At 43.8% G+C, this 12,536-nt stretch overlaps 2 protein-coding genes across 3 annotated transcripts in view; one reads left to right on the forward strand and one right to left on the reverse strand.

Annotated features, from left to right (window-relative positions):
• Positions 1-3,670, forward strand: part of TSC1 (TSC complex subunit 1) — a 36,041-nt gene extending 32,371 nt beyond the window's left edge. Inside the window, 1 exon segment of the mRNA XM_006029797.3 lies at positions 289-3,670. Within this exon segment, the coding sequence (XP_006029859.1) occupies positions 289-796 (508 nt within the window). The 3' untranslated portion in view covers positions 797-3,670.
• SPACA9 (sperm acrosome associated 9) overlaps positions 2,487-12,536 on the reverse strand; it is an 11,370-nt gene continuing 1,320 nt past the window's right edge. Inside the window, exons 3-6 of one of the 2 annotated variants that reach the window (XM_006029798.3) lie at positions 11,664-11,818; positions 9,750-9,952; positions 8,988-9,135; positions 2,487-7,712 (exon numbers count right to left, since the gene is read on the reverse strand). In XM_006029798.3, the coding sequence (XP_006029860.1) occupies positions 7,704-7,712; positions 8,988-9,135; positions 9,750-9,952; positions 11,664-11,807 (504 nt within the window). In that variant the 5' untranslated portion in view covers positions 11,808-11,818 and the 3' untranslated portion in view covers positions 2,487-7,703. Of the gene's footprint in view, positions 9,136-9,749; positions 9,953-11,663; positions 11,819-12,536 lie in introns of both variants that reach the window. The other variant, XM_025211302.1, reaches the window with a different exon arrangement.

Consider the following 12,536-nt stretch of genomic DNA (forward strand, 5'->3'; position numbering starts at 1 on the left):
AAGATTCAGGTGCATCCTGCCCTGGAATCTCTGCTAGCTTTGGACGTGGATGCCATGAAAGTACATTTGTGACACCAGTTACTTAAATTCTTCTCTGGCACATCTGTTACCTTGGCTACAGGATTAAGCAGAAGGAGAAACTTGGTGAGGCAGGTTCAAGCACATCAGCAATAGCAGACTTAAAAACTAATCAGTCAGATGCCTCCTTTCCCAAATTCTCAATCCCCCTTGTGGTGTCTTGTTGCTACCATCACTTTGACTCTGTCTTCCTGTCTCCTTTCAAAATAGGCCAGATTGTGGGAATGAAGGTTGTGCTGACCCTGTGGCAGGGTACAGTGAAGAAGCAGTTGGCAGAAATGGAGAGACCAAACCTCCCAGCACCCATGGTAGCAACAACAGTAAAGGTGGCAGCAGCAGTGAGTTGTCCACGCCAGAGAAGCCCCAAAACCAGAGATTGGGGCCATTCGGCAGTCGCTGGGAAACAACCGTGTCACTGGAGCCCTCCACTAGTGTCCCATTAACTGTAGGCTCACTCCCCAGCTCCAAAAGCTTCCTTGGAATGAAGGCACGTGAATTATTCCGCAACAAGAGTGAGAGCCAGTGTGATGGGGAGGGGGCAGTGATCATCAATAGCCTTTCTGATACTCTAAAGACTGAACTCTGTAAAGAGCCAAGCATGGAGGTAAAGACTCTGCCAGGCCCCGAGAACCCCAGTCCCTCGTTGAACAACCAGGAAAGCAGTGTTGGACAGCTTCATATCATGGACTATAATGAAACTCATCATGACCACAGTTAAAAAGGAAGATAGTCAATCAGTGTTATTTTCATATTCTTGGCATAGAACAGGAGGTGTGAATGCAAGTTTAACTAAAAGCTTTTGTTTCGTGGGTCTGAGCGGCTAGCTCGTGCAGCGGAAACAGGATTAACGTCCATTAAAAGAAAATACCTACCAAATGATTGCAAAATGGATTTGGGGTCTGGAATTGTAATGCCCAGCCTAACTTTTGCTTCTCTCCTCAAATCCAATCTTTAGCAGCTTGTACTAATTTGAAGGGACAACTGTTAGCATTTGCAGGTGTGTGTTTTTGGTTTGGTTTTTTTTTTTTTTGTTATTTTGTTTTGTGGGAGAGGTTCCCCCTTTCTCCTCTCTCCCTACCTCCACCCCCATTCCCCCCCGCTTCTCTCCTTCCCAGTGAGTGGCTGCATCCTATGAACTTGAGTGCAATATGAGGCCAAATTAACATGTAACCATCTTCATATTAATGCTTTGTTTTTTCTCAGCTAGTTTCCGGTTAGAGCAGCTCACTGTGCTGCCCTTGCAGGTGATATTTGGCTACTTTTCTCCTAGAAAGGAGTAAAAAACAATTTTTAGTGCACTCATCGGACAGTCTTTTATTTGGCTCCACTTTCCCCTCTGCTCCCCCATACCCGAACCTTCATTTTTATGTTGGACTCTGGTCAAACGACTGGTTAAAGAACAGTGCATATCTGCAAAATTCTGCATTCACCCCAGTTCATAACCATTATTTTTGCTGTCCTTAATATTTCCTGGAAACTATGTGAACCAAGATTTGGTGGGGTCGGGGAGAGTTTCAGTTTCTTTTGAGGGTTGTTTCCTGTCACTCCCCAAGGAACCGAAGGTTGTAATGCAGAGGCAATTGCGTTTTGTTTTTTTCTTTTGCTGTAGTCTGTTAACTCTCTTCTGGGGTGGGAGGGTTTTGTGTTCGGTGTTTAATTGACACTGGTACTGACCTGACCAGTTGTGAGAGCTGAACACGCAAGGGAGAGGGTTTTGGGGTGGCCCCAAGGAGGACAGCCTGTAGAGATGGTGTGCAAAGCAACGGGTTCACTAACTTTTGGGCAAGAATGTGTTTTCTTTCAGAAGAAACAGCATTTCTCAAAGCTGGGAGATTCTTGTGCTGTCTTGCCTCTTTTGATCATGGTCTTTGTGCCCAGCCTACCAAGACCATCACATCCTGCATCTAAGAATCTCTGCTTTCTTTCCCAGGAGTAGCTTTTCCAAGCCTGAGTCAAGAACCATTAGACAGATGCCAAAGGATGTGTTGCCCTCTCTACCTCCTGTGCTCTTGCTCCCTTTGCTGCAGGGGTTCTTTCAGTTCTCCCTGTGTCCACCCAACTCTCTCCCTGTCTTTTAGGTACCCTTCCCCCTTCCACTGTCCCTGAGAGATTGTGCGCTGCCTTTCCAGTGGATGTAGCTGAAAGTGAAGTCCAGAATCCCATCCTGCAGCCTTTCTGTGTTTGTTACTCCTTTTGAAGCCAGTGGAAGAGTTTCACATGCAGAAGGGCTGTGGGACCAGGCATTATGACATGGATCAGACTTGACTTGACTTTTTGGCAGAAGAGAATCTTTTATTGGGAAAGCTAAAAGCCCGGATTTGTCTGGGGCAAGGATCACTTAGTCTGTAATGTGAATCCTGTCAGGCTTCTGAACTGCACTGCATCAGTGTTCTACTTTGTAGATCTAGTTTTTCTTAAATGCTTAATGTGGACAGCAGGTGTTTTTAAGACTCTTCCCTCCCTCCCCTCCCCATAAAAATAATGTCACTTGTCTTAGTGTTAGTAGCTTAACCCCTTCTTAACCTCTAAATAGGGACAGAACCTGTCAAAGAAGGCTGGCATTCTGCTAGCTTGAGAAACAGAGCTGCTTTCTTCCTGTGACCCTGACAGTACCTCCCTTGTGTTTCCACCTCTCCCAGAACTCCTAGGTCTAAAATACATTTCAGCCTCTCTGACATTAACATTATACTGAATGCCCTACTCAATGAGTCAGTCCTAACTCTGAAAGTGAAGGTGAATTTCAGTGGCAGTGTCAAAGCGCGAATGTGCGTGGAATAGAAAACAGAGGTCCGTGGTACGTGACAGACTAGTTCTGCTGACAAGTCTGTAGACTAAGATTGCATGATTGCTGCAGTAGAAAAGGATTCTATGCAGATTTGGAGGCTTTCTTCCCCTCGCCCCTACCAAGTTCTGGTCCCTCAAAAGCAAATGGTTTGCACATGGCCCTTGAAAGGGCTGGCTCAGCAACTGGATGCAGCTTTTACAGGAATCCACTAGACCATCCTTTTCATTTCTCAGAGTGTTTGTGGACTAGGCTGCTACATGGCGATTCACTTTTTGGTTGCAGGGCTGTTTTTGTTGTGTAGTAGCAAAACTGTCCTTGCGTTCCCATAAGCTCATCAGTCGGTGGCCCTTTTGTATTTTAAAAGGGTTTTAGCACTGGCATGGTATTGGAAACCACTTTTACGGTTTATCTATGGACCACAGAGATTATGGAGGAACAAATTTTTGCCATTGTTTTGTAAATCTAAAATCATGGATCTGCTGTATGTAGTTAACTTGCAGTTTATTTAAAGGGATTCCATCAGTGAAGTGGAAACAGATTTTTTTTTTTAACTGATTGCTTTTAGTTAAATCTAAAGATGCTGTCATTGTCGAAAGTTGATCTGTTCCCTGCCTCGCTCTTTGTAAGCATGTTAAACAATCCACATTAAATGCCATAAATATGAAATGCAAGGAAAAATGGTACAATCTAAGCTAAAGAGAACCTAAACCAAAAGGAGGTTTTGCTGTCCTTATTAGAATGTTCTAAAATGTCAAGGCAGTTGCTTGTGTTTAACTGTGAACAAATAAAAATGTATTGTTTTGCACTACTTTGTGTTGAGCTCTCTGCAGGCTGGCCCTTGTGAGCAGAGCATTGATGGTGCTCTGCACCGAGTCAACATGAGCTTTGCACAAAGCAGAGGAGTATTTAAAGCACCTTTCTGAGACAAGAGTGTCTTTAGTATGGGCGTTACACAACAGAAGTGTCCTATATAAGCAAATGTGTTTCATTTTGTGCAAAATAGCCTTCATGCTGACATAACTGAATAATACAGAAATTGGATGTCATTTTAAGTCTTGGAAACCTCTCATTTCTAAGGTAAGCTAGCAAAATGTGTTTGTGAGCAATGAGCTTACCTGCAAGCAGTCTGCATATTGAACTAATTTCCATAAGGTTATTACCCTTTGGTCTGGGTGATAGGAGTGCGGTCTGAGTGCTGTTCATCCTTCAAACAACCATTGATAGTGGAGAATCGCAGCAGCTCAAAGTACCATCGTCCCCACAAAGCCTGCTTAAAGGAAATGTTTTATTCCAGATGGCAGCTTTGGGGAAGCTGTACTTGCCTTCCCAAAGAAACTGAGTATGAGTGAAGTCATCATCACCTTGAAAAGTAGCAAAGGAGTTGTAGGTATCTTCTGAAAATGAGCTAGGTAAAATCAAGTGGCTGTATAGCTACCCATCTTTAAAATATCTGATTTTTGTATTGGATGTCTAGTTAGAATTGTGGCACTTAATGCTATTTGGTAAGGCTGTGTCCACGCACATTCCTTTAGGAGACATTTACAAGAAGCGTGCACAACCCTTGAAATTGTGTCCACTCCAAGAACCAGCAGACAGCCTCGATTAACCTCCAATACAAGGAATAACCTTCACATATGCAAAAAGTGTGGTATTGGAGACTGAATGGTGCCCCCGTAACACTGTTGGAACTGTACAAATACAACTTGAAAATAGCCGTTCTTCAAACTTGAATCTTCAGTGGTACAGTTCATGCTAAAAATTTTAATTTTTATCCTCGGGCACTTTTTTTTAAATGCACAGGGGGAGAGGTAAAGTGAGAGGGAAGCGCTGTGATATTTCTTCCCCAAAACTTTTATTTAGGGATGAACTTTCCCAAGTCGATGCAAAGCCTTTCACTCCCCTAAGTAAACACTTTTTGAACCCAATTGGTGGGGTTTAGGTGATGCTGACGATGTCATTTGGGCCTTCCTGCGTTGAAGTGAATTTTACAACTGGACAAAAGCCAGAACCAAGAGTTTTGATTTCACTTTTTTTAGCGTTTTATCATAGCATGGAAAACAGAGCATTATTTGCAGAAGTAATGCCACAAAGGTACAAAAAGAGAAATACAAAGCATCTTCCTTCCTTACTAATGCTAAGCAGGATGCTCAGTATCTCATAAACACAACCATGAATAATAAACACTTTGCACAGTAGGTAGGCGGGACTAAATTATTCATTTCATTTCATTTCATTTCCTGAAACTGAGAAAGTATTGCTCCTTGAATCCTGATTTATAATTTCACCCACTTCAACTTATTGGTGCAATGGCCTGGTTTTTAAAAAGATACTTGCTATTTTACCGAATAACCTGGGAAATGAGCAAGTAGTGAATTATCCAGCTACCTTCTGAATTTACATTCAAACTAAGGGCTGAACTTTGCAGGAACCCTGATCAGAAATTAATCCCAGTCCACAGTTACTGCAGCTTTCCTCCGAACTCATGGTTCCTCTTGCATTCCTTTCTACACACCTGGCTTTCCCTGTTGAGCTGCTGTCTACAGGCTGGTTTGTTTCTATTTGCTTCCTTGAAAGCTGCTTTGAAAACCTGACCACTAGAGGCCTCCATGACTCTGCCACCTCATTCTAAACTATGCTTTTGAGGTGCTTTCTGTAAGTTCCCTGCTAGTTTTTCTCTACTGTCATCTTGACGGCTTTCAAAGTCCAGTCCAACTCTGACTTTCTCCAGCTGACAACGGTACTTCTACCTCAACTCTTTGTGACCCAACAGGATCCTGCTTCTATACCTGTGTCTCAAATCCTAAACACATTAAAAACCAAGTCTTCAACGTAAAGAGCATTTAGATTTGTATACTGGTTGACAAAAGCCTTTTTTGTTTTTCTTCCCCTGTCTAAGTCAGGTCGTAGCATTTGAGTAGCTTGTTAGTTGAGATGCAGCTGAATTGTTTTGGAATCCTATATAGCTGGCTTGTATCTGTATTTCAGTCTTTCACAGGAAAAGCAAGGAAGCTTTGTTTGTCAGTTGCTTCCTAAGAGATCGTCAGGTAAGTTAGTTTGGCTGCCTGCCAGGCTGCTTTTTTTGTCTTCCAAGTTTCAAGTTAAAGCTGAACTTTACTACAATTCTGTGTTAAATTCCTAAAGCCATTAACTGGATGATGAAAAGATGGTACATTCTCTCCATAGCTAAGGCTGGTGCTAAATTTTTAAAGAAGGATTTTTGCATTAACCTATCAAGCTTTGATCTTTCATGTGATCCTCATCCATTGTACAGAGACCTTGCGTGAATTGTTTTCAGGCAAGTACTTTTTTTGAGATGTGCCTTGAGACCGCTGTCATGTTAAACTTGATGCATAACGTGTCGTTATACAGTGACATGTTTCTTATGCGAGGGTCCTTGATGAGTTTTCAGTGTGTAGGAGTGGTTTTGAGGATGGAGGGAAGTTAGTTTTGGAGTTGATCATTTGTACAAAGATCTGAGATCCTGCATATATCAGGATCTCTGTCAAATCATAATGGCCTGCTGAGTTAAGCTGTTGGGCACCATAGTTTTGAGGGAGACCTAGGAGGGGGCTATTATACAGGTAATCTAACTACATCAATACAGTTGGGTTACCTGCATAATAGGTAAGCAGAGCAAGTTAATATAATCTCCCAGATTAATGTGATAAATTTGGTAATAACCCAAGGTTTCAAGTTTATGCCACCTGGAAGATTGTTAAAAAAAAATAAAACAGTTTTCAGATGTTAAAGGAATATAGGTGTGGTGTGAGCACAGCACAGGGAGCAATTAATAGAGTTCTAGTGTTACTTCTGTGGCTTTGAGCAAGTCATTTGGTAAGTCTGTGTCCCAGTTTGCCCATCTAAGGGAGGTAAGATATTTGCCCACTCATGAAAGTTAGTTGCCAATTGTGAAATGCCCGGTAGGTGACACCTGCTGTGGCTGTCCTAATGTATTTTACATTGATTCTAGGAAGACGCACAAGTCTTTGGCTGAACACTTTAACCTCCCTGGACTTCCATTGCTGAACTCCGAGTGGACAACAAAACTTAGACAAAAAACCTTCTAAAAGTAACTTAAACAGGAAATGGCAGAACAAGAAATCATCCACAGACTGGATTGTTAAGTATGGAGTATCCAAGAAGACTATGGATTCTTATCCCATTACCTGGATTAGCTTTTGTGACCTCTATGTCCCTCAACGGATCAGCTACTTTTTTTTTTCTTTCTCCTACCCACCTTGCCTCTCTCAGCAGTGCTCCATCTTCTCCTTCTCCTCCTCCCCTCCCCCCCCCACTTCTTCAACCTTTATATTCTAATCAGTGCTTTTTAGAAGCTTTGCTTTTTTTCCCCCTCCCCAACTTAAGCCACCTCTATGGCACAGCAATTATTACATAGTCCAAGTTGGACAGGCTGATTTTTTTTTTTCCTAGCATCCCATTAGCAGCTATGTCTGCTGAACAGCCTCTACCTCCTCTTCTTTTAGAATTCCAGCTCATTTCAACTGAGCAGGATCTTTGTCCTAAAAAATAAAGTTTGCTGAAGATATTCCTTCCAGCTCCAAGCTGGTCAAGTGTCTGTGGGACAGAAAATGGGGAGAACTGAGCATGACAGAAAAGGTGGAATGATGGTTTACCTGTAGTTGCGCCCTAATCTTTCTACATTGCTACTTCCTCCTGCCACTCCCTGGTCCAACCTTCCTGTCTCAGCTGATGCTTGTTGCAAAAATCTAATCACCTTAGGGTAAAAGCACTCCTATCATTTTGGCAAACAGAGCCATGCATGCAAGGGAAATGGTTTTATTCAGGTGTGTCTTCTGGCAGGAGGCAAGGAGAGCAGGAGCTAATAGGCCTGTAGAAGGGGAAAAGAGCAAGCAGATGCAGGGAAATTAGACATTGTGCTGTGGTGATCATGTTAAGAACTTCACTAGCAGTGCTTTAGCAATACCAATAACTCTTAAGTGGCGGCTCTAAGGGAAAAAAAGCCTAGGAGCAGACTGGCCCCTATCACATGGCTTTGGAAAATTAGCTGGCTCCTTGGCCTCTGCAGAACATCTATGATTTATACCCTTCTATATACCATTGACTGATCTCAAATACCTTACAACTGTTAATAAACCATGCTTTACAAAAAGCCCTGTGAGCCAGGTAAACCATGGCCTTGTTACAGAAAGAAAAGCAGAGGCACAGAGACCTTAAAGCGCTGTTCTGTTTTGCAGAGATATGATGAAAATGAGCAAATCTGCTTTCTCTTCTGGAGTCTCATGCATTGCTATAGTGATAATGTCTCCTGTTAGCCCTGCTGGACTATTGCAGCTCTAGAAGAGTGAGCTGGCTTATATCGGGTTCCATCAACTAACCACACTTCAACTGCAGGATCAAATTCTGTCCTCAGGGACACCTCTGCATCCCCACTGAAGGTCAAGAAATGGACCGTGTGCAACTGAAGACCGTTTGGCCCATGATCTTCACTGGGTGAGACAATGCTATGGGCTTATGCTTGGGATAACATGCAACTTTGTGTTAGGGACCCATTTCCTACTAACCCCAAAATATTTGATAGGAAATTGTGTGCATTGAGCCTCAAGTGACTTGCTCACTACACAGCAGCTGTGAAAGTGAAAATGTGGCTTAGTCCTGAGTGCATCCCCTACTCTTGCCACCAGGCCTTTCAAGGGGGAATATGTGATGCCATTCTATTGAGATGTGGCTTTCCTGGAAAGAGGAAGCAGGGGATGAATCAGAGGAGGAGGGTAGGTTATCTGCTTCAAAAGACTTCAGGATGAGCCATCCAGACCTTGGGTTAAAAAAGGGAAGGGAATGACTGAAGTGGATACTAGAGACCACATATAATCAGCCCTGCTATGCATAGGAGAGAAGTTTTGGCTCTTTAAAAGGAGTGTTTACCAGGTGGCTTCCAGGGACCATTGAGAAATCTCCCAGTGTGACTCCCTGGTCTCAAGTGCTTTTTACCATCCTTACTTCTCTGGTCTTGTGCACGGTTTCTGCAACTAACCAAAGTCTGAGTGGCCACGTGGGAAGCAGGAGGCAGACCTGGGAGAGCCACTGCCCTTGCTGATGCCTCCTGCCGTGCTTTCACCTGAGAACCAGCCCTTTGGTCACTCACGTCATGCAGGACGTGCCGAGGTAGCTTCTCAGCATGGGCCATCCATTCCTTCATGTAGTCTGTCACTATAGGAATGAGGCTCACCACCCCTCCGTAGTGATTCCTTGCTTCATCGCAGCTCAGGTGATTCACCACATCATGGGGGTACCTGGGTGACAGAAGAAAGCATTTATCAAAGCAGCTAAGGATGTGTGACTGCAGAGAATGCACAAGCTAGTTTTAGAATCACTCGTGAGAGTCACGACACACTCCCAAGACAAAGGGGCAGTGATAGAACCAGGCCTTGTGGCTGAAATTCCTGCCACAGTGGCATCCTCCCTGCTAGTCCCAGCTGGGTGGTCCCCGGATGATCCGAGCGCATGTAAAAATACTAGTGTCCCTCTGCCCCTTGCTGAAAAGAACTTTACTGATGGGACGGGGTGGTGATGGCATTGCCTGTGCCTTCCATGTGCTAAGCTGCTCAAATGACCCTTTTCACCAGTACTAAAGCTTCCAAATCTTATATAAGAAAACTAAACATCTATGAATAGGACTGGGGGGGAAAGGGGAAGCTTCCACAGAATAGGGAAAGCCCAAAGTTGATGGCAGCCTCCTCCCCCATTAGAACGTAGAAGGGATTCATGTAGCTAGAATGGACATTTCCAGCGGGTGATCATGCACACGCATACTTGTGATCACTTCCCAGTCTGGTACATGAATGCACAATGCTGGCCACGTGACTAGAGAGAAAGATACAGAACTGATCTGCTTCTCTAGACCTACTTGGCTCGAATGTTGCTCAGGTTGTTGCTGTGGCTGAGAAGCACCTTGCATTTTTCCAAAATGCTGTTTGTGATGCTGTTACCAGGGTGCACAGCTTCTAGCTTCTGACAGAGCATGGTCAGATCTTCACAGATGCTCAAGAACATGAGGAGGATGCGCCTGTCGGTGGCGTTGTTACAGTAGTGCTCCATGTAGCTCTGCACCTACGTAGCGCAACATGTGGAGGGAAGGGCAGTGTTAAACTGTGTGGAGACTGGTTGCAGATACGGTTGTGTGGTTTTCATGGCCTTATGTGCAAAACACCACATGTAGCTTGTGTTATAGCATGGGGAAGTTGCTCTTGCCCACTCTTATGCAGGCACAAGATGGAATTACGTGCATCAGAACTTCTGGATCCTGGAAACATTTCCCCTGTTACTGTACAACAGGATGTAGGGAGATGGGACAAGACAGATCCACTCATAGGCCAATCCATGAGCCATGCCCCAACCCCCTGAGCAGAAGTGTGGCAGGGCTACCCCAGCTTCAAAGTTACAGCACTGTACAGCAGCTGCTAGGTGGCAGGGCAGCGTAAGGGGAGAATTTCTTGTTTCCATCCTAAGTGGCACATACCCTGAGCTAAGCGCAGCTGCCCAGGCTGAATGCAAGGTGGAAGACAGAGGCTCTAGCTTGTGAGCATTTTGAGGTAGAAACACTAAGGTATATGCACAACACCCTGACTGGTCTAGGCACTGCTGCAGTGCCTACTTAATAATCTACAGCATTAAACCTTAGGTGTTGTCTGCCTCAAGCCCCTTATCTCTACTGGATTTTTTTTTACTAGATAACACAAATGGAAACGGTATTGTGCAGCAAAAATACTTGGGTTACCTGTAAAAGGTGGGGACTTGAAGTGTAGGTATTTTGGTATTCAAAAAAGATTGACTTTTTTTCTTCGTTTGTTTGTTTCAAATGTTGTGTTTTTCATGAAAGGCTCAAAGTCAGACAGGGATGGTTTGGGGAACTAAAAGATGTTGTTAAGTTGCTCATTTAAATCCAACCCAGACTGGTCCAGCTAGAGTTCCACCTCTGCCTGCTATGCAGCTGGCTTGTGCCATTGTAATATTTAGTGACTAAACATCTAGGAACACAAGGTGTCTGGACACTTGCCTAAATAGGGAGCAAATTCCTGGCATCTCAGCAGATAAATGAAATCCTAAGGAAATCTGATCCTACTGATTCAGATTTTACTCAGTGTCTTTGCCTTGCAGGTGGAGAATTTGTTCTTGGGGATAATTCTGTTGCTCACTGCACAGCCAATATTCTCTTTGTATTTTGATTTCTCCACAGTGTCTAAATTCTTCCCCCTCTTTAAAACAGCCAGTTTTAAAAATTCCATGACAATTCACTTACCAGCCCAGAAACCCCTGCCCCACTTGGGACCTTCAGCCCCCAATCCATCACTCTGCTGCTGTAGCACAGCCATTATTTTTAATAAGCACTACAGAAAGACACAGTGGTAACAGTACTGGGGGTGGGAAAAGGCAAGCCAGCTAGTTACTCCACGTTAAGGTTTACAGATGTCGTGTGGCAGAGAAGAGGGTTAGTCTTCCTTGTACCACAGATCTGGTTAAGCCCAGCATGGTGAAACAGGGGTGGTTGGTTAAATTATCTAAACTAGTGCTTAGCAGTACGTATTATTTTGTATAAACCATTAAGTTACCGTGTGTCTGGGGTTTTGTTTTTTGCTGGGTGTTTTTTTTATAGCCTTGTAATACCGAATTAACAAATAGATGATGCCAGAGAGGTTTGTCTGCTTCCCCCCTGCCCCCTCCTGAAAATATTTATTCATCGCTGATATACTTCAACTACATGACAGCATTATGCTGTTCCCTGTCTCTGCTAGCTGGGATCTGTGCGCCGAATGCTTTGTACCTGTCCAATGCTTGCCACAGGCCTGATCTTGTCATGGGCATTCTCTCGGGTGTGTTCCAGTGCTCCGACAAATGTAAACTGCTGCTGCTGGAAGAGTTTGTAGTACTGCTCTATGTTTCTCAGACTCTCCTTCACCTCATTCATTTTTCCCCCTCCTGGATTTGGGAAGGGGAGAGGGGAGGACGTCAGTTTTTTTTAAAATGATGCGATTTTACATGTGTTGCTTTCTTTCACCTGCAGCTGTAACCATACAGGTTGAGTTGCAAAATAAAAATCAAGGAGAGAGGAAGATATATTTTGTCAAGGCGCTGCAGTCCCAGAGCCCCAAACAGTAAGTCAATGAGGTAGTAATGATGCTGCAAAAAGAGGTAGAGAACCCAGAGGGGACCACTGACAATCAGATGCCATAAACCCTAGTGGGTCTATTGTAAATATAATGTAGCAATGCATCAAACACAATGCTGTGAAAGGACCAGAGGGAGAAATGTCTTCTCTTACTTCGTGTAAAACTATTGCCCAAGTGGCTTAAAAACTCTAACATTAAGTGAAGGCTAGCTTGATAGGCATATATTGTGATGGAACAAGGGAGACATGGATGCGAGGTTAACCTCTGGCTCTCGCATCCAAGCTGGGGCCCTGGCAAGGGGTGCTGATTTCCAGGCCTGGTCTTGAACAAATGTTGAGGCAGTGCAAGCACTGGGGAGACATATCAGTTTCTACAATTTTCCCTTGATTCCCCTTAATTGTATTGTCCCTTCCCTACCCCCCACTTCCTCCTTTAAAGCTACTGCTGTTTCTGCCTTTTTTAAAAAAATCTTTTCTGTGTTTCAAATTAAACCATATAAAATGAAGTTCATAACTATCCATATTTTC

The sequence above is a fragment of the Alligator sinensis genome, unplaced genomic scaffold (genome assembly GCF_000455745.1).
Source record: "Alligator sinensis unplaced genomic scaffold, ASM45574v1 scaffold829_1, whole genome shotgun sequence".
Taxonomy (NCBI): domain Eukaryota; kingdom Metazoa; phylum Chordata; order Crocodylia; family Alligatoridae; genus Alligator; species Alligator sinensis.